We start from the raw sequence: 19,674 nt of genomic DNA on the forward strand, positions 1-19,674 counted from the left end.
TGACCACTGTCGGAAGACAGGACATTGGGCTAGATGGACCTTTAGTTTGATCCAGTGTGGCCGTTCTTAGTGCTCTGCGCAGATTTCACTGCAGTACTGTAGTTAGGAGGATATTGCAAAACTAGCTTGTAAATTCTCTGGGACAAGGACTGGCTTGTGAATAAATATTTATATCACACTTAGAAGAACAGAGCCCTTATCTCTGACGGGGCTCTCTCAGCACTTTCATAATGCAAATAATATTAAGCTTAATTAATGTGGTTTATAAAGGCCTCTGAGCGCCTGAAGTGAATGTTACCCTAGTGGATCAGTATTGTTTATTAGTATGGGATGCACCTGTGAAACTGTTTGTGTGACATGCACGTTCGAGTCTTCCTTTTCCTGGGGCTCCTTGAAAACCTCTACCTTAATAGCCCTATGGCCTAGCATGTTCCCCAAGATCAGTAACATACAACCAAGGCCCAAATCCTTCAAGGCCTTCAGGCTCCGAACAGTGAAATCAGTGGAAGTTGGGACCTTTTAAGGATCTGGGCCCAGGAGAGGAGGTAAAAACACACTTAACAATGGTGTTGCCCCTAGATAGGAAAACCGAGGCAGACAAATGGCAAAATTCCTTGCCCAATCTAACCAACCTCCCCCATTAGACAATCCCTTCCTGCAAACCAGTGGGGGGAAAAATCCCGCCCCTCCTTCCTTCCCTGCTGGTGGGGGGAATGAAAAGGGGGGGGGGCGACATGAAGTCTGAAAATATTTCGCTTCTTCCCTCCATAATCCAGCTCCTGCCCAGATCCCCAGTGCTGGGCACCACGCAGGCAGGTCAGAGCCTCCCAGCGCTGAACCAGGGCCAGGAGCTGACCCGGGATAGCCCAGGCTCCGCCGGCGGGGGTGTTGGGGGGCGGGACCGAGCGTGCTCCAGGGCTGGAGGCTGCAGCTGCTGCGGCTGCCGGGCGGGCTCTGCCGGCCGCGCACGTGGGGGAGGCGGCAGCGGCTGGAGCGGGACCTGGGTGAGCGCATCCCGGGATCGGGCTGCTGCCATCGGCTCGGGGCCCGGGGGTGTCCGTGCCAGGGGGAAACAGGCGCCGCCCCTCCGGGCCATGTACTGTGTATGGGACCCCGAGCCCCGCCCTGTGCACGGCTCCCTCCCTGCCCCCCGAGCCCTGCCCCGTGCATGAGACCCCCTGCCCCCCCCGCTCCCTCCCTGCCCCATCAAACCCCGTCCCGTGCAGGGCCCCCTGCCCCCTCCCTGCCCTTCTGGGCCATGTCGTGTGTATGGGACCCCCTGTACCCTCCCCCGTGCATGGCCCCCTTCCTGCCCCACCCCATGCATGGGACCCCCTGTCCCCCCTCTCTGCACCATCATGCCCCCTGACCTCCTCCCTGCTCCATCGGGCCCCGCCCCCTCTGTGCCCCATCAGGCCCTGCCTGGGCCATGTACTGTGTATGGGATCCCTGGCCCCTTCTTTGCTCCACCTACAATGTCTGGGACCTCCTCATCCCTGCCCTACCAGCAGGCCACGTACTGTGCATGGAGCCCCCTCCCCAGTCCCACTGGGCCATGTGCAGTGCCTGTGACCCCTCCCCTGCTCTGCCAAGCCACAGACAGTGTCTTGAACCTCTTACCCCCTGCTCTTCACCAGGTCGTATATTCCATAGGGCTCCATTTGTTAGTGTGACGAGTCCAGCCTGCTGCCTGGGACTCAGGTGCTGTGTAAGTGTATAACAGTGTTGCTTGACTCTGGGCTACAGCTTCAAATTGGATCAGCCTATCTATATGGCTGTGAGCTATGCAGAATTTTGAAGAATTATTCTGTTGACCTAGCTACTGCCTCTCAGAGGGGGTTGAAAACCCCCTTCCACTGATGTGGGAAGCATCTGTGGTATAGCTGAGCTGGGTTATGTAGACGTACCCTTAGATTGTCTGCTTCGGGAGGCAGGGACCACCCTTTTGTTCTGTGTTTGTACAGGGCCTTGCACGGTGGGGTCATGGGCCGTAACTGAGCTGCCAGTCGTTACTGTAGTACATGTAATCATACTATTTCTTTGTATACCTAAGTGTTAAGGAAAATAACGGGAGCCTGTAAAGCTGCTTCTGTGCTATTTCCAAATCCCTTAGCCTCTATTGTTACTGAATCGGATCCTTTCAAACGAAGCAAACTCTGTGTTCCTCTGAAAGGGCCTTAGCAAGGGGTGTACGAACCCTGTGTGGCGGCTGAAAAGAGAGGCGGTTTTTCAGAGATCGGAGTGCCATGAAAATTCATATTCTTAAACTCAGCCTTACGCTTTCTTCACTGATCTAACCACCCGTCCTGCTACCCTCTCCCGACCTTTGCGCTTGAATAACTGAAAAATGGCCAAAAGCTTCCAAAATAAGGTGCCATTCATGCAATCACTTACACATATGTATTATTATTAGTTGTTATTTATACTGTCCAGCACCCAGGAGCCTCAGTCATGGCCCAGATCACTGTAAAAATAAGCAGGAGAAATTTCAGACCCCAAATCATTTTTTTTTCTGGGAAGCAAGTTCTAAGCTATTGAAAATAGAGATTTGACGCAGAAAGTGGGTTCCTCCCTGACCTTTAAGGGACACAATCAGATTAAAATCATCGTCGTTTGTTTTTGTATTATAGTTATACAAATCCCTAACTGAGAACTGGCCCCATTGTACTAGGATGTTGTACACACACACACATCAAGAGACTGAAGAAGTTCAATAAGACAGACCCAGGGCGGGAGGGAAAACTGAGGCAAGAGAGGAGACGTGATTTGCCCAATCCTTCTGCCTTCCAAAAATTTTATAACCAATGTCCTATCCTGTGTTATAAATAGTAACAAATTCTTACAAAGAAACCACTTACAGTATTTAATCTTCCTTTCATCTTTTAAGTTGTTACCTTTTTTTATTCTTTTGCATGTTAATCAATTTGGACAATAGGTTCTCCTTTGTTTCTGGCTGATTTTTGCCTTCTGGATCCCATGTGCTAGCACAATGCTGCAATGTTTGGGTTGCAGACGCTGCAGCGGGAATGCTTAAATCAAAATTCTTCTCAATGGATATTTTTATATTAAATTTTATTGAAATATTTCACTAAGTGAGCATGTTTCTTGGGGACTTTCTCCCATTTCTTTTTTTATTTATTATTGTTTACATTTTTGTATCTATTAGGCTGTTGAAAGGTTGCTTTCCTCCTCCCTTTAATAAATTGTGCTTTGATGTTAAAAAAGGTGCTTTTCTGGTTTATGGGCTAGCAAAATCATTTGCGAAAAAGGGAAGGTATAAGAGGCTAAAACTCTTCCACATTTTGACGTCTGATTTTCAGACTCGGGTGCCTTAAAATGAGTTATTCAGATCCGTATTTAGACCCTAGTTCTGCAGTTGACAATGTGCAGGCAGATTGCTTCATCTGCATGGAACTCTGCAGAAGACAGGGGTCTGCCCACATGTACATTATAGGATTGGGGTCTTGAATGCATAGATAAGAGTCTTAACCTACCTTGCATTGAAACTGAAGGGAGTCCAGTGTCTCTGAAATCAGGCCATTTATTTTACTACCTAAGACCCTGATCCTGCAAAGAAGTAAGCACATGCTTAATTTTATGCCCTGTGAGTAGCCCCATTGAAGCCAGCTGCTATCGGGCTGTGTTGCCTAGCGAGAACTTGAAATACTTAGAATCTGTTCCTGGCTCTACCAGTGGCCTGCTGGGTGACCTTGGGGAAGTCACGTCGCTTCCCTGTGCCTCAGTTTCCCCATCTGTCGCTGGGGGATAATGGTACTGACCTCTTTTGTAAAGCCCTTTGAGATCCGTGGATGAAAAGCACTATAGATGAGCTGAGTATTCTTATTTACAGGACTGGGGTGCTAAAATAGAGCCGGAGATGCCTAGCTTTAGGTACACATATATTGATCTGTTGTAGTTAGATGACTTAATGCTCGTTGAATTATTTCCTGTTGTCAGCTATGCTGCGTTGTCCCCAAAAAAGGAGCTTTTCACTTGTAATCAATCTTTATGTATTCTTAAGGCATGGCATTATGCCCAGAAAGCAGTTTTTGCTTTTTGTAGTCTTTGTTAACCAGTTATTTGCCAAAGTAACGCTATCCTGCTGCAAGTGTACTTAGGACCCATATCCGCGAAAGTCCATTCTTTACAAGATTGCTATCCCGAATCCAAATGGCCAGGTCATGACCCTGTGTCAGATTGCTTTGACCAAAGCTTGGCTAATGGCTCCTCTCTGGCTCCCCAGACTATATTGACTAAAAGCATAGCTAATTGGTTTGACTACATTCATGGCTCATTATTAAAAATGTTCAAGAGACCAAATCGCCAAACGTAGGCAAAATTATTGTCTACAGATAAAACAGCACAATACAAAAAGCAGACGTACCCTCCGCCTGCGAAGCAATTCTTATCTTGCAGCACGTTCCCCTGACCCAAAAGGCATGCTTCTGAAATGTGCTTTTAAACTAGCTATATTTATAGTATAGTTTTACAAGTTACGTCACGAAAACCCAACCCACCGCTTTGTAGCATTTCCTTAACTGGTGGTTTTATTCTGTATTTTTCTGATCTTCATTTTGAATGCTACATTCCAAAGCAGTTGTCCGTGTCGGTACCTGTATTAAGATATAGAACAAATTGTGTCTTGACTTTGGCAGATTTCATATTTGCTAGCTCCAAACTGACCTCAGCTTTGCAAAATGCTCTGGGATACTTAGCCTAAGTGAATAGGAGTAAGCAGAAGACCATGCAAATCTGTGCTGCCATTTATCTGTAATGTAATGTGTAATACATATTCATATGGTGTGCAGTACCTAGAGCAAACACGCATTGGCTAACAGATTCAAACAATTCCTACCGGTGTTAAATTGCTGTTGTGCTATCTTGCCCCCAAGTCTAAATGTTGCACTGGGTATGTCTACACTACGGGATTATTCCGATTTTACATAAACCAGTTTTGTAAAACAGATTGTATAAAGTTGAGTGCACGCGGCCTCACAAAGCACAATAATTCGGCGGTGTGCGTCCATGTACCGAGGCTAGTGTCGATTTCTGGAGCATTGCACTCTGGGTAGCTATCCTGTAGCTATCCCATAGTTCCCGCAGTCTCCCCCGCCCATTGGAATTCTGGGTTGAGATCCCAATGCATGATGGTGCAAAAACAGTGTCGCGGGTGATTCTAGGTAAATGTCGTCACTCATACCTTCCTCCGTGAAAGCAATGGCAGACAATCATTTCGCGCCCTTTTTCCATGGATTGCCCTGGCAGACGCCACAGCATGGCAACCACGGAGCCCGTTTTGCCTTTTGTCACTGTCACCGTTTGTGTACTGGATGCCGCTGACAGAGGCAGTACTGCAGTGCTACACAGCAGCATTCATTTGCCTTTGCAAGGTAGCAGAGACGGTTACCATCCCTATTGTACCGTCTGCCATGCCATTGTAAATTGGCGATGAGATGACGGTTATCAGTCATTCTGTACCATCTGCTGCTGTCATGGGTGCTCCTGGCTTGGCTTTAGCTGAGGTTGGCCTGGGGCGCAAAGACAAAAATGGGAATGACTCCCCGAGTCAATCCCGCCTTTATGGATTATCTAAAAATAGAGTCAGTCCTGCCTAGAATATGGGGCAAGTGTACTAGAGAACCAGTGTATCAGAGAACCAAAGAGCACAGCCACTCCGTGTCATATCCTGCAGAAATGATGTCATTCATGGGGGGTGCCCCTGCAACAACCCCACCCGTTGCTTCCCTCCTCCCCCAACCTTCCTGGGCTACTGTGGCAGTGTCCCCCCATTTGTGTGATGAAGTAATAAAGAATGCAGGAATAAGAACTACTGTGTTTTTAGTGAGATAAAATGAGGGGGAGGCAGCCTCCAGCTGCTATGATAGTCCAGGCAGTACAGAACCTTTTCTTTAGACATGAAGGGGGGGGGGCTGATGGAACTCAGCCCCCAGTTGCTATGATGACGGTTACCAGCCATTCTGTACCATCTATCGGGAATGACTGGGAGTCATTCCTATTTTTACCCAGGCGCCCCTGGCTGACCTCACCTGAGGCCAGCCAGGAGCACTCATGTGTTGATGACGAGGACGGCTATCAGTCCTTTTATACGGTACTGTCTGCCACCGGGGAGGGGAGGGGAGGGGAGGGGAGAGGAGAGGATGCTGCTGTTCAGTGCTGCAGCACCGCGTCTACCAGCAGCATGCAGTAGACATAGGTTGACATATAAAAAAGTCAGGAAACGATTTTTTTCCCTTTTCTTTCACGGTGGGGAAAGGGGATAAATTGACGACATATACCCTGAAACACCCCGGACAATGTGTTTGACGCTACAGGCATTGGGAGCTCAGCCAAGAATGCAAATGCTTTTTGGAGACTGCGGGGACTGTGAGATAGCTGGAGTCCTCAGTCCCCCCTCCCTCCCTCCAGGAGTGTCCATTTGATTCTTTGGCTTTCCGTTACGCTTGTCACACAGCACTGTGCTGTGGCCTCTGTCTATCATAGCCTGGAGATTTTTTCAAATGCTTTGTCATTTCGTCTTCTGTAACGGAGCTCTGATAGAACAGATTTGTCTCCCCATATAGCGATCAGATCCAGTATCTCCTGTACGGTCCATGTTGGAGCTCTTTTTGGATTTGGGACTGCATCGCCACCCGAGCTGATCAGAGCTCCACACTGGGCAAACAGGAAATGAAATTCAAAAGTTCGTGGGGCTTTTCCTGTCTACCTGTCTTCCTGTCTACCTGGCCAGTGCATCCGAGTTCAGATTGCTGTCCAGAGCGGTCACAATGGTGCACTGTGGGATACCGCCTGGAGGCCAATACCATCGATCTGTGGCCACACTAAACCTAAATCCGATATGATAAAACTGATTTCAGCGCTACTCCTCTCATCGGGGAGGAGTACAGAAACCAGTTTAAAGAGCCCTTTATATCGATATAAAGGGCCTCGTTGTGTTGACAGGTGCAGCGTTAAATCAGTTTAACGCTGATAAATTTGGTTTAAACGCGTAGTGTAGACCAGGCCATTGACAGTCTCAAGAATCCCTTTATAGAGCTGTTACTGAGATGCTGTATTACAGGCAGAGTTTTATTGACTTTTGGAGGAATGTCAGATATGCTCCAGCTGGCGTGAGTTGGTGCGAGGCGTGAGTTGGATGCAGCCGTCACGGGGTGAAATGTTATAGCCGGGGTTATGCAGGAGGTCAGATTAGATGATTGTAAAGGTCCTTTTAGCCTTGAAATCTGACACTTAAGTCTCTGGTATGCATGCTTTGGGGCATTGTCTAGGCCCAGGGCCCTGGTACTATTTGGGAACACTGGTAAAACACAGGTGCCATTTAGCCTGGAATAATAGGTTCCCCGGCATAGTTGCTTTTACTGGGATGTTAGAAAGGAGGTGACATACCCGGCTGCTTGGGAGAGGCCTGAGAAATGCCGTGAAAGACACTAAACACTGAGAATTTAAGCCGTAGCACCTTACAGATATTCAGAGAGACAGATTTTGCAGAAGCAGCAACGGGAAGTCAGGGGGGACTTAAATCTTTCCCTTATGGGCAAAATCATCTGGGGGGTGATCCAGTTATAATCCTTTTTCCCCAGACTAACCTCTGTCCACTGAACTGCCCCATGCTTAGCAGATGGTCTGGGAAGATTCAACAGTGGGAGCAGAGGGAGCAGTGGGAGCAGAGCTGCACTGTATGTGCTGCACTGTATGTCACTGTATGTCAGTTCTATCTCCTTGTGCGGTGAGGGCTCAGCTGGTGGGTTTAGCTTCAGCGGTGTTTTTCATGCATATGCTGGATGATGATCTCCGGACTCCTAGGAATCAGTATGAAGGGATTGAATATTTTGTGATTTGCATTGCAGGTATGCGCTGAGCCGCAGGAGAGGAAAGATGGTCCATTGGGTAGGGTGCTAGCCTGGGACTTGATTTGGGTTTGAACCCCGACTCCGCCATAGATTTCCTGTGTAGCCTCTCTGGACCTCACTTCCCCTTCTGTTCAATGGGGCTACCAGCCCTGCCCTGCTTCACAGAGGTGGGGGAGAATCGTTATGTTAGAATGTGAGGTACTCGGCTGTTAGGTAATGGGAGCCACATACATACCTGGGCATTGAGCAGAACCCCAGTGTGTTAAGCATGGTACTAACGTAGAGCAAAAATGTCCTTTGTATTATAGTAGCATTAGAGATCAAAGCCCCCATGCGCCAGGTGCTGTACATTCACATAGCGAGAGACTGCCCCAGAGGCCTTAGAGTCTCGAGACAAAAGGTGGGTGGGGAAAATGAGGCAGGGAGGGGCATGTGACTTGCCCAAAGTCACTGGCAGAGCTGGGATTAGAACCTGGGTTTCCTGACTCCCAGTCCAGTGCTCTGTCCACTAGGTATCCCCGCCTCTTCAAATAGATGGCTTAAACTAATGGATGAGACTAAGGAATCTCTCCAAGCCTGTCTAAGTTCTTCCATGGTCCCATCTCTGTAGTATCTGAGCATCTCACATACATAAATGGGATTGCTCTGCTAACACTCCCTGTGCGCTAAGAAAGTGTTCTTACTGTTTGTGCAGAGGGGGACCTGAGGCATAGAAAGACCCTGGGCCATATTTTCAGAGACATTGAGCACCCGCAGCTCCCCTTAACTGCAGCTAGCTCAGCATATCTGAGAATCAAGGCCTAAGGTGATTTGCCCAAGATCACGCATGCGGTCAGAGGCAGAGCTGGGAGCTCCCCTCCACCCCCATTCCCACAAATCTACAGCTTGATTCTGCAGTCTGGTGCTGTACAGATCTCTTGGCAGGGACTGCGAATTCTTCAACTTGTTTTCATTTTAAATGTTTCATCTCTGGGAGCAATTATGCAGCTTTGTGCACGCACGCCTTGCTTGTCAGCTCAGTAAGGACAAAGAACATATGTTGGATTGTGGGCTGCTTTCATGGATCTTCCACAGTGTAGTGTGCATATAGCATCGCAGTTGCGGTTTGCAAGGTGTTGGGACAGCTGTCCTGTCTCTGTGTGTGTTGTGGGAGAAGAAGGGAATAACAGAAGGTGTTGTTGTCTGCATGATAGTAATAACATAACAAGGGGCTTTTGCTTAAACCAGTGATTTCCAAAATGAGAGCATAAAGAAGACTCGGGGGGGGGGCCCTTGGGGGGGTGTATGGACAGACCTCTCCATTGTTCTCCAGGGTTTCAACTTTTTTTTTAAAATTAAGTCTCTAGTTTTTACACTTGAGATGGAAATCTTCAAGATGTGAACTGAATGTAACTGATGCAGAAATGCCTGTTTGAATTTGCAGAGAGCCTGAAACCATTGCTCAGATGTGTGAACTGCCCCATTTGTTCCAGAGGGGGCTGACTCGGATGTCAATGGTGATGTGTAAGAAAGGAGAGAAAGGACCGCATGAAGATTTATGCCAGTGGGTCCCCGGGGGGGGATGTGAGAGGGTTGCAAGTGGGATGCAATTGGTTTCATTTCCTTGTTTGGGGCTTGGGGAGGACTCAGTTTTCAAAAGTTTGGGAAATACTGGGTTAAATCCCAGGGTCAGAACCTGGGTGACCCAACAAGTTAGAATAGGGTGTGACCACCCTGTCTATTTGTGGCTAGATGGGGGAGAGTAGTCCTGAAAGTTTTGTTACAGAAGGGAAAGGGGGTATGTGAAACTTTTTTTCTTTTGTAACAGATCAACTGTATGTTAAAGGACAAGGCCCACGGATATTTTTAAAACTCATTTTGAGTGAGTACGCCCCTGCTCCAGATTCTGCTCTCTGAGAGTTCTGCCTTTGACTCCCAGGGATTCCTCTGGATTTGCACCTGGGGTAACTGAAAGTGGAAGACGAGGGTCCAAGGGGTGCAAAGCGCAAGGGGTGCAAATGTGAGCAAATAGGACTTGTTTCCGCACAGAGGCCAGGCAGGGGTAGAATCTGGGACCTTAAGCTTGGAACTTACAAGGTGTGTGTGCAGGAGAGAACGTTTCAGAAAATGATCAGCCTGTGTGAACAGGGGCTTAGAATGGAAACTCTTATGCTGCGTTAACTGTGGGCACTTGTGCAGAGCATTCACACTGCGATACCACGTGTTTCCCATGGCTGGCTGGCTGACAGGAGCCCTTGCTACTGTTTGAGGAAGCAGGATTCTGTCTTTTTACTGGTGAGGCAGCTTGGAATTAGCCACGCGGGAATCTGGCCCGGACACTGGGGTTAACACCCTGGGCCCCATGACCCCAAATAACCATGTTCTGTTTTAATGGTATCACAGTAGCCCATTGCTGAGATCCACTAAGACATGGCCTCCTTGTGCTAGGCACTGCCTGTTCACGAGCGAGAAACCGTCCCTGCCCCCAAAGAGTTTGTGCTCCAGATAAACAAGGCCAGGGAAGGTTTATTCACCTCCTGGCCTAGCTCAGGTCTCCTGCATCCCCCTTCAATGCCCCGGCCACAGGACCTTCCCTCCGCTCTTCAAGCCCTTTGTGGGTGTTAGAAAAAGAGGCTGTGATGCCCCATTGATGCTAGAGAAGGAGCCTCTTTGCCCTTCTGTCCAGCTCTGCTCCCTGATTGCTTTGCAAAACACCAGCAGGTGCTGTCAGCAGCTGGAACAAATGGGACTTGGAGGGAGTTCAGAGCCAAAGTGCCAATGCAATGATTAAGCGGCTGGCGGGATTGACTTAAGGGTAGAGGGGGAGGGATTATCCCCTACTGGTGCCTGGCTTTGGAGGAGTGCAAACACCAAGAAGGGGTGGTGCTTTGGGGTGTGTAACCCGCAGGAGGGATGGGATGGAACTAACAAAGGGGAGTGTCGGTTAAGGTCTGTTAAGCTGTGAAGTTGTATTCCAAGTGGTAGGGTGGCATCTCTTAAGAGCTAGGAAAATATCCTAAAGGGGAAACTTGCTCTCCTTATGTTTAACTCTGTATTCTAGGTATGGGGGCGCTATTGTACATGCCCTGAAGAGTTTACCGTCGACATAGGCAAAGCATAAGGAGAAACTGAGACATGGATTGGGGAAGTGACTTGGCCAAGGCTGTACAGTGAATCAGTGGCGGAGCTGGGGATAGAGTCCAGGTCTCCCCCGTCTCAGTCCATCCTCCTGCCTGCTGGGCTGTCCTCTCCTTGTCCTGCCCTTATGTTCCCAGGGGTTGGTGGAGCCGAGCATGGGCTGGGATGCAGCGCAGGGCAGGCTCCCTGCCTCTGTGCTCTGGGTGCCGTTGGCTGGAGACACAGTTTCCTGGTAGAAATTGGCGTCTCCATGTGAGAGCGAGGAGGGCGTGGGAGGGAAAAGTCAATTGTAATGATATTGGAGCTGAATTACAAAGAGAATAAACTCTTCTCCTCAGGGCTTTGGGCGCATTGGTTGCTGGGTTTTTTTTCCTCTCTGTGCGGTAGACGAACTGCAGAACAATTGATTTCTCAGCCGAGGAGTTAGCCTTTCCCCTCGAGAGGTCTCCGGTTATGAAAGGAGTTTTCCTTTCACAGGGGATCTGTGGCCCCGCTTTGCCCATCTCTGGCTAAGACCATCTCCCAGGCAGTGAGCCGGAGAGTGCCGCAAATTCAGAGGCTCGAGCCTCTGTGAGTGAGGGGAGTGTGGAGTTGGTGTGATGGCTCATGCTTGACGGTCTACCTGCAGCGGCCACTTAGGGCCATTATAGGAGTCCTTTGTACAATCCCCCTCTTCACCATAAAGACCTCCACCTTCCTGGCCTTAATGCGTCCTTGGCCAAGGTGTGGTTGGCCTCCTTCTGAAGCATTAGGCGTTGGCCACAGGATTTGGCCAGGCCATTTCATGGACAGCAAAATGTTCATTCCAGGCGATCTCTTCCTGTCTGAGCAGCGCCTAGGTGGCTCTATAGATTGCAGGCCCGCAGTGTCTGAGAGCAGGGCAGTGCTGTTTGTACAGAGGGGAAACTGAGGCACGGATCTAAATGACTCACTCAAGGTCCCCCAGGGCCTCTGTAGCAGAGCTGGCATCCCGGAGTAGCAACCGAACTGCTGGGCTGCCCTTCCTCTCAGTGGTGCTTTGGGTGGTGAGATTTCTCCGGGTGCCTCCTTGTCTCTCATGCCAGCTGGTGCCCTCTCATCTGTGTCTTTAAAGCTCCCGTCTGCACACTGCCCTCTGCGGACGCTGCTGCTTGTCCCACCAGGCCACTGGTCCAAAGAGCCTGCACCCACCTGTGCTTTGAGATCAGGGCAAGCCATGGCTCTGACCCAGCGGGACTCTGCCGCCCGTGTCCTGCTGGCTGAGGAGAAGTTGCTCCAGAGAAAAGTATGTGATCCCGTGGCGGGAGGTACCCCAGTAGTGGCACCGCTCTCCCTGCCGAGGCGGAAGGGAGCTGTGACCTGGAGGAGGGGGATGAAGGACACTGAGTGTCACCCCTGTGTATCCAGATGGGACTGGCACTTGGGATCTGTTCAGATCAGTGGGAGTCAGAGCAGGAGCAATCCTAGGGGCTGCAAAGGTTCCAGAGCCTGCGGTGAGCATCTGTGTTATTGCAAGAGGCACCACGTGACAGTGAGTGCTGAAAGCCTTCAGTCTCACTAGCTGGATGGGTCCCCAGTACAAGGCTCATTCTGTTGCAGTTGAGGGCTGAGATTTTGCCTAAGGGGTTTAGGGTCCACGTTCCCATTAAAACGAATGGGAATTGACTATCCAAATCCACTCGGCTTGGCAAGCCTCAGTCTTCATACCTAACAACTAGGGCGAGTGGGACCCTCTGAGACCGAAGAGGGGGCAGCATGTCTGCTTGAGCACTGCCAGGGAATGAATTTCCCTGAGTCAGGCCATTCCCACCCAGAGGGGACAGACGAGTTGTCCCACAATGTCCTGTGGCAGGGAGCCTGGAGTGCCACCAAGGCTGCTGGCTGCTATGAACTATGGGCTACTGTCATGGTATAATTCCCCACTCTGAACCTTAGCGTCCAAAAGATGGGGTACCAGCATGAATTCCTCCAACCTCAACTACCAGCTCAGTACTTGTAGCGCTGCCACCAACCAGGAATTCCAGTGCCTGGTACACTCTGGTCCCCCCAAAACCTTGCCCAGGGACCCCCAAGACCCAGTCCTTCTGGATCTTAACACAAGGAAAATAAATGCTTTCCCCCACCATTGCCTCTCCCAGGCTTCCCCTCCCTGGGTTACCCTTGAAGATCACTGTGATTCAAACTCCTTGAACCTTTAAACAGAGAGGAAAATTCACCTTCCCCCCTCCTTCTCTCCCCCCCTCCCAGACTCTTCCTGAGAGAGAAAGTAATCCTAACACAGAGAGAAAATTAACCTTTCTCTCCCCCTTCCCTCCTTTCTCCCCACCAATTCCCTGGTGGATCCAGACCCAGTCCCCTGAGGTCTCACCAGAAGAAAAAAACAATCAGGGTCTTAAACAAGAAAAGCTTTTAATTAAAGAAAGAAAAAACAGTAAAAATTATCTTTGTAAATTTAAGATGGAATATGTTACAGGGTCTTTCAGCTATAGACACTGGGAATACCCTCCCAGCCTAAGTATACAAATACAAATTAAAATCCTTTCAGCAAAATACAAATTTGAACTCCTTCCAGCCAAATACACATTGCAAATAAAGAAAACAAACATAAGCCTAACTTGCCTTATCTACCTAGTACTCACTATTGTGGACATAAGAGACTGTATCAGAGAAATTGGAGAGAAACCTGGTTGCACATCTAGTCACTCTCAGAACCCAGAGAGAACAACAACCAAACACTAACAGCACACACACAAACTTCCCTTCCTCAAGATTTGAAAGTATCCTGTCCCCTGATAGGTCCTCTGGTCAGGTGACAGCCAGGCTCACTGAACTTATTAACCCTTTACAGTCAAAAGAGACATGAAGTACTTCTGTTCTATTAACCCGTAACTATCTGTTTATGACAGCTACATACCCAGAAGTCTTTGTGGCTGGGTGCAGCGCCGGCATGGACAAGAAATATGCCCGCAGCACACGGAACCTGACTGCAGCTCTGCGGTGGGGTTGCGATCTATTGAGATTGGGGGTAGCCAGGAGACTCCCTCATGATCAAAGCTAGGTGGCAGTGAAGACCCAGCTGAAGTGATTTAGGAACTTGTCTCCTGGAAAGGCGATGGGGCTGCAAGCTTTTATTTCCCGTGATGGGGTTTCGTGTGATGGAGTGGGCAGGGGGTTGGGAGAAACAAGCTTTGTTTCATCTCTTCCTCAGATGAAGACGTGGCCTTTGGGCTTCGGGGTGAAGCTGGAGATTGTCACCCCTTTTCTGGGCAAGTACCGCCCGTTCATGGGGCGCTGCTGTCAGACCTGTACCCCGAAGAGCTGGGTAAGGAGGGGAGATTGGAAGAAGGAGGGGATCAACCTGGTGGTGGCTGGTGGCTTCTGCTTTCATAAGGGTTGGTCCCTCATGGGCAGGGCTAGGGCAGAAGCCTCCAGTCTCTAGGTCTTCCCAGCTGCCACCTTTCATCAGCACCAAAGCAGATTCTGGTGTCTGGGCAGCACCTGGCACTGCTGGCAGCTGCAGGGTAAAGAGAGAAGGAACTCGCCCTCCCAATGCTGGCAGAGATGGAGGGTTCCTGAGTTATCCTTGGCAGAGGAATGAATTCCCAGGGGAGAAGGGGGGGCCCTGCTATTCAGGGTGTGCTTCTACTAATGGCCGTGCCTCTGTCTGCTTTCAGCAATCCTCCTTCCACAAGCACCTTCCCTCCCTGGGCTTTCACAATGTTCTCCAAGTGACGGAGGAAAACACCAGGTGAGTGTTGGAGGGGGCTGGGGAAAGGGTGCAGGGTAGGAGAGGGTTGGAATGGGGCAGTTTTCCGGGCACCGCTCTTCTCGTGTTATCTCCATGCTGGAGATGTGGTCTGAGGCCAGCCCTGGCAGCCAGGACTCCTGGGTTCTATCCCCAGCTCTGCACGGATTTGCTGTGGGATCTGAGGCGGGTCTCTTCTCCCTCCAAACAAAAGCAAGAATAATATTCATTTCTCTGCCTCACTGGAGTGATGGGAGGATTCATACGTTAGCCTCATTTGCTAATCAGTCTAATAATTAATCGCTTTAAGGATTGTTTGTAAAGCCTTTTGAAAGCTGCAGGCCCGTCAAGTCTAAGTGTTATTAACAGCGGAAAAGAGAGTATTTGATTCATTCCCATCCGCCCACCCACCCCAATTTCATGTAACAGCCGCAGCAAAAGGGGACTAGAGATTCAACCGAGTAGTTAGTTGTTACCAAAACATGTAGATTCCTACTCTGGTGTGGAAGTTTGTATCCAGAGATCAGAGTTTTCATTCTGATCCCTTCCCTGGGACCGGCCATGGTGAAGCACTGGAATGGGTTCCCTAGGGAGGTGGTGGAAGCTCCTTCCTCAGAGGTTTTTAAGGTCAGGCTTGACAAAGCCCTGGCTGGGATGATTTAGTTTGTGTTGGTCCTGCTTTGAGCAGGGGGTTGGACTAGATACCTCCTGAGGTCCCTTCCAACCCTGATATTCTATAATTCTATGAAATGCTTACAAAGCATTTTGGTTAGGGCTGCCCAAGCTGTTTCTAGCCCTGGCAGTTTGTGTGATGGAGGACGTTTAAAAATGAGGTGATTCTGCTTCCTTTTCCCTGGACGTATGCAATGTACGCATGTCCAGATCCTCAGCTGATGGCAGTCATTGGCTTCAGTGGAGATTGCTGGTGCTCCCCAGATTTACACTGATGGAGAGTTTGTCCCCTGATGTTTAACTCTCTCAATGCTGATTTTGGAGCATGCGGCAGCTCCTGTCAATTTCTGTGGGATCCATGGCCATTCAGCGATCTTGCAGGTGAGGTCGCTGTGCTTCCCGCTGCTTGAAACCTCACAGTTCCAGCTTTTGAAAGGGTTTAAATAATTCATCTCGCCTCGTAGCATTTCACGAGTTACAGATGCTAAAACCAGGGAAGCGATGGGAACGCAAGATAGTAACCAGACGTGTGTGATGTTTAGTGTCTGATATCTCATCAACAGCCATGGGCAGGTGAGAAATGGAACCTCTGTGTCACTAGGATTCCAGTATTTCTAATGGGGTTCAGTCTTCATTTCTTGCCCTGGTGGCTTGCAAAACGTTGGGTGTTAATGAAGTCCTTTCATCTCTTAGCATTCCCTGGTACTGATTGAGGACTGAATGCCTAATTGGAGACTTGATGCATTCAGCGATCTTGCCTCAGTCTCGAGTGATATTAACAGGACACTGGTGTGGGTCTTAGTACAGTGAAGTGCAAAGTTTATATCAGGAACGTTTGCCCTTCATGAGATCCAAAGTGAGAGCAGGGAAATGCCTTTTCTCTCCCGGCTAATGCAGGAACGTCCTGGATGTTCTCCTTTTCTAGAAGGAAGCTCTGAGACCGGTGGTTTCATAGTCGAGAGAGAGATCCCTAAATCAATATGGGTTTTAGCATGGGAGCACCACTTCTATACATACGTGCACTTGGTTTTTCTCTAGCTCTTTTCCTCCTTAGATCTCAAAGCGCTTTACCAAGTACCATTAGCCCCATTTTACAGATTGGGAAATTGAGATGCAGCGGTCACGGTGCCCATAAATGACCAGCAACCTTGGGGACAGCTCAATTTTTGGGGCCCCCACCTTGAGGCTTGTGAAAGGGGCCTAGTTTTGAGAGGGCGGGTGTTTGGCCCTATGTGACAGTCGAGTCCAGAAATGAGGAATCTGCAGTCACAAGTCAGTTTTGAAAATCTTGGCCAGAGAGCTGAGCTGACTTCAGCAGGCTAGTGGCAGAGCAGAGACTAGAACCAAAGTCTTCGGTTCCCAGTCCAGCGCGCTACCTGCTCGACCATGCTGCAGTAAAAGTTATCTCAGCTATCATTTGGCTGGAGATCTGGCAAGTACCAATGCATTTAAGGATTAAATACTGAGATTAGACTCTCTCCAACACCCGCCGACCTACGTCAGTCGTTCCTGGAAGGGAGGACGTCGTGAAGGAGGGATGGGCTCGTTAAAAAAATGAAGCACTTGAATGAGGGGACATGTCCAGGGACTGATCCTACACCATTAAGGAAAAGCTCCAAAGGGGAGGCGGTGTTTCCTAGTGGGTAGAACCATGGTCTTGGATGCAGGAAACCTGGCTTTGTTCCCAGCTGTGCCACTGGCCTGCTGTGTGATCTTGGGCAAGTCACGTCCCCTTTCGGTGCCTCAGTTTCTCCATGGGGATAATGATCCTTATCTCCGTTGAGATCTACATTTGAAAAGTGCTATATACAAGTGCTTACAAGTATTAGTATACTTGTATCCTTGGAAGGCTATACCTGGATTATGGAATGCATTTAATGTGTCACATGTCCATGGTTTCTGTTATTACCTAGTGGAGTGTCTCTCTCTCTCTCTAGGTACAGGGGCTGGCTGGTAAGAAGACTCTGTTACTTCCTTGCGATCCTCGAGTGGAAAGTTGATTCTGACACCCAGCGAGATCTCCAGGAGAGAATCTTTTGCAGCAAAAGGTATCGTTCCTCATGTGAGAGCAACCTGAGGTTATTTACCCTACGGGCTGGCTCTGGAGTTTGCTCTTCTCGCCCCTCCCTTCTCCGCTGTTCCTCATGCTATTCCAGCCCTATGTTGTTTGGATCCTGCCTCTGGGTCTGTGTTGTTCTGACTGTAGCAGGAGCCAGTTGGTTTAGGCACCCAAGCCAGGTGACCTAGATTCTAGTCCTGTCCTTGGATTGGACAAGTCACTTCCCTTTGCCTCAGTTTCCCCATCTCAGAAATGGGGAGTCATAGGTCAAAGGGATCAGATACTGCTGTGACGAGCACAGCGTAAGCGCCTGAGTGCAGTAGCCGGGCTATGACCAGGGAACGAGAGAGGCATCATTTCGCATGCCTCACTCTGCTGTTATACACCCAGCCCACAGTCTTGGGCTAGTCTCTGTACCCTATAGCTATGCTGGGATGACTCCCATGTGGGCACCCTTATTCGGAATACCGTGGCCTTGTTTCCGTTCAGCTTATATCACTTTGGGCACGTACGATTTTTCAGTTTTGAGCCCTCCGCTAACCTGAAATAAGTCTGTTCTGAACGGGCGTGTCCAATCATGGGGAGTTATGCTGGTGTAACTATACCAACGTAGCTTATAAAGCCAGAAGGGATCGTTGTGATCATCTCGTTTGATCTCCTGTTTAATACAGGCCAGAGGACTTTTCTCAATTAATTCCTCTTTCAGCGCGAGCATGTCTTTTAGAAAAATAGGTATTCAGTTGAAAATCGCCAGTGACAGAGAATCCGCCACAACACTTGATTAGTTGTTCCAGTCATTAATAACTCTCGCTGTTCAAAACGTATGCCTCATTTCTAGTCTGAACTTGTGTATGTTCACCTCCCGACCCCCGGCTCTTGTTATCTCTGTCTGTTAGGTTGAAGAGTCCTTTATCAAAGGAATGCTAGTAAATTTTCCTGTGTAGACAAGCCCTTGCCCTGTGCCTCTCTTCCCACATGTACAAGAGAGAATTAATGGACCAGAGTCTCTCCTGGCATAACATTAGTGGATCTGTGCTGTTTTACACCTGCTGAATTTCTGGCCCACTGTTTGTAATGTGTTTTATGAGCCTCTGATGACAGGCACTGTAACAGGGGCAAAGAAAGATTGCGATATCTCTGAGGAATATTTTCACAAAGGGCACTCTGTCTATACTGATGTCCTACTCTCATCTGCATTTATTTAGCACCTCTCTGGCATTCTCCCCTCCCCTGTCCCTGCACTTACTCTGATAAATTATGAGCTGCGAGTTTGTCTTTGATGTCAGCCTGAGAGGTTAGATGACTAAAGAAACAGTGCAGAAGTTGAGCTGGTGGGAGTGGTGCGCTGGGAAAGGCACAGAGGCACATGATAAATAGAGTTTTTTCAGTGTCATCTAGAATAGAACTTATCAGTGATGATATCACAGCAGCACCTAATGGGCCTGACTGAGATCCAGGCCCCATTATGCTAGGAGCTGTACAGACACAGAACAGGAAGGTGGTCCCTGCCCCAAATTGCCGACAATCGAAGTATAAGACAAGAGACAACAGGTAAGACAGACCGTCAGGGGAATACAAGGAAACGGAGACATTAGTGCTCAGTCTGATAGGGCCGTGGTGTGATCGTTGTCATGCCATGGGGTTTGAGTGCCTTTCACAGGGATGGTGCTACGTCCCCAGCCAGTAGCTATATCCTTTCCCCTCGCACGGTGACGGATGGAGACGGGGAGCTCCAGATAGAAACAGCTGTGAAGAAGGAAAATGCTACTGAGTGTTTAATAGCAGCAGAACTCTTGGGCACCTGTCAGATGTGGTTAACTCCCTGCCACAACCTGCTCCAATCTGGCCACTTAAGAGATGATGCTGGGCCCAAGCCTGCTGGATTCAACGGGGTCCCCACTGACTTCCAGGGGCTTTGGATCAGGCCTTTTCGGATGGATGCTCCTTTCACAGATAGGTCAGGAAGGAAACGAACCAGCACCAGCGTAGCGACAATTGGTTGAAAGCGTTGATTCAGCCAGGCTGATCCTGAATCCTGTGCTCTGTCTGGTCTGCAATACGTCCCCTTCGGGCCTGACGCAGAGCCTATGGGACGACACCCCTGGGTTTTACCTGCCCTTTGGCCAGCAGCGAACTGCAGTCTGTTGTCTGGGGAAAGGCAGACAGGCCTGGGGGGTAGCCCGGTGTGAGCAGAAACCTCGGGGGACGTTTGGGGAGGCAGAATATAACTGACT

The 19,674-nt window shown here is 49.3% G+C and overlaps 1 protein-coding gene across 1 annotated transcript in view; it reads left to right on the top strand.

The window, feature by feature from the left end:
• The first annotated feature begins 949 nt into the window (after positions 1-949).
• The window catches only part of GPAT2 (glycerol-3-phosphate acyltransferase 2, mitochondrial), a 44,413-nt gene continuing 25,688 nt past the window's right edge, over positions 950-19,674 (top strand). The window contains exons 1-5 of the mRNA XM_050939954.1: positions 950-1,004; positions 12,079-12,249; positions 14,173-14,286; positions 14,639-14,712; positions 17,319-17,429. Of these exons, the coding sequence (XP_050795911.1) occupies positions 12,181-12,249; positions 14,173-14,286; positions 14,639-14,712; positions 17,319-17,429 (368 nt within the window). The 5' untranslated portion in view covers positions 950-1,004; positions 12,079-12,180. The remainder of the gene's footprint in view (positions 1,005-12,078; positions 12,250-14,172; positions 14,287-14,638; positions 14,713-17,318; positions 17,430-19,674) is intronic.

The sequence above is a fragment of the Gopherus flavomarginatus genome, chromosome 2 (assembly GCF_025201925.1).
Source record: "Gopherus flavomarginatus isolate rGopFla2 chromosome 2, rGopFla2.mat.asm, whole genome shotgun sequence".
Lineage (NCBI taxonomy): Eukaryota > Metazoa > Chordata > Testudines > Testudinidae > Gopherus > Gopherus flavomarginatus.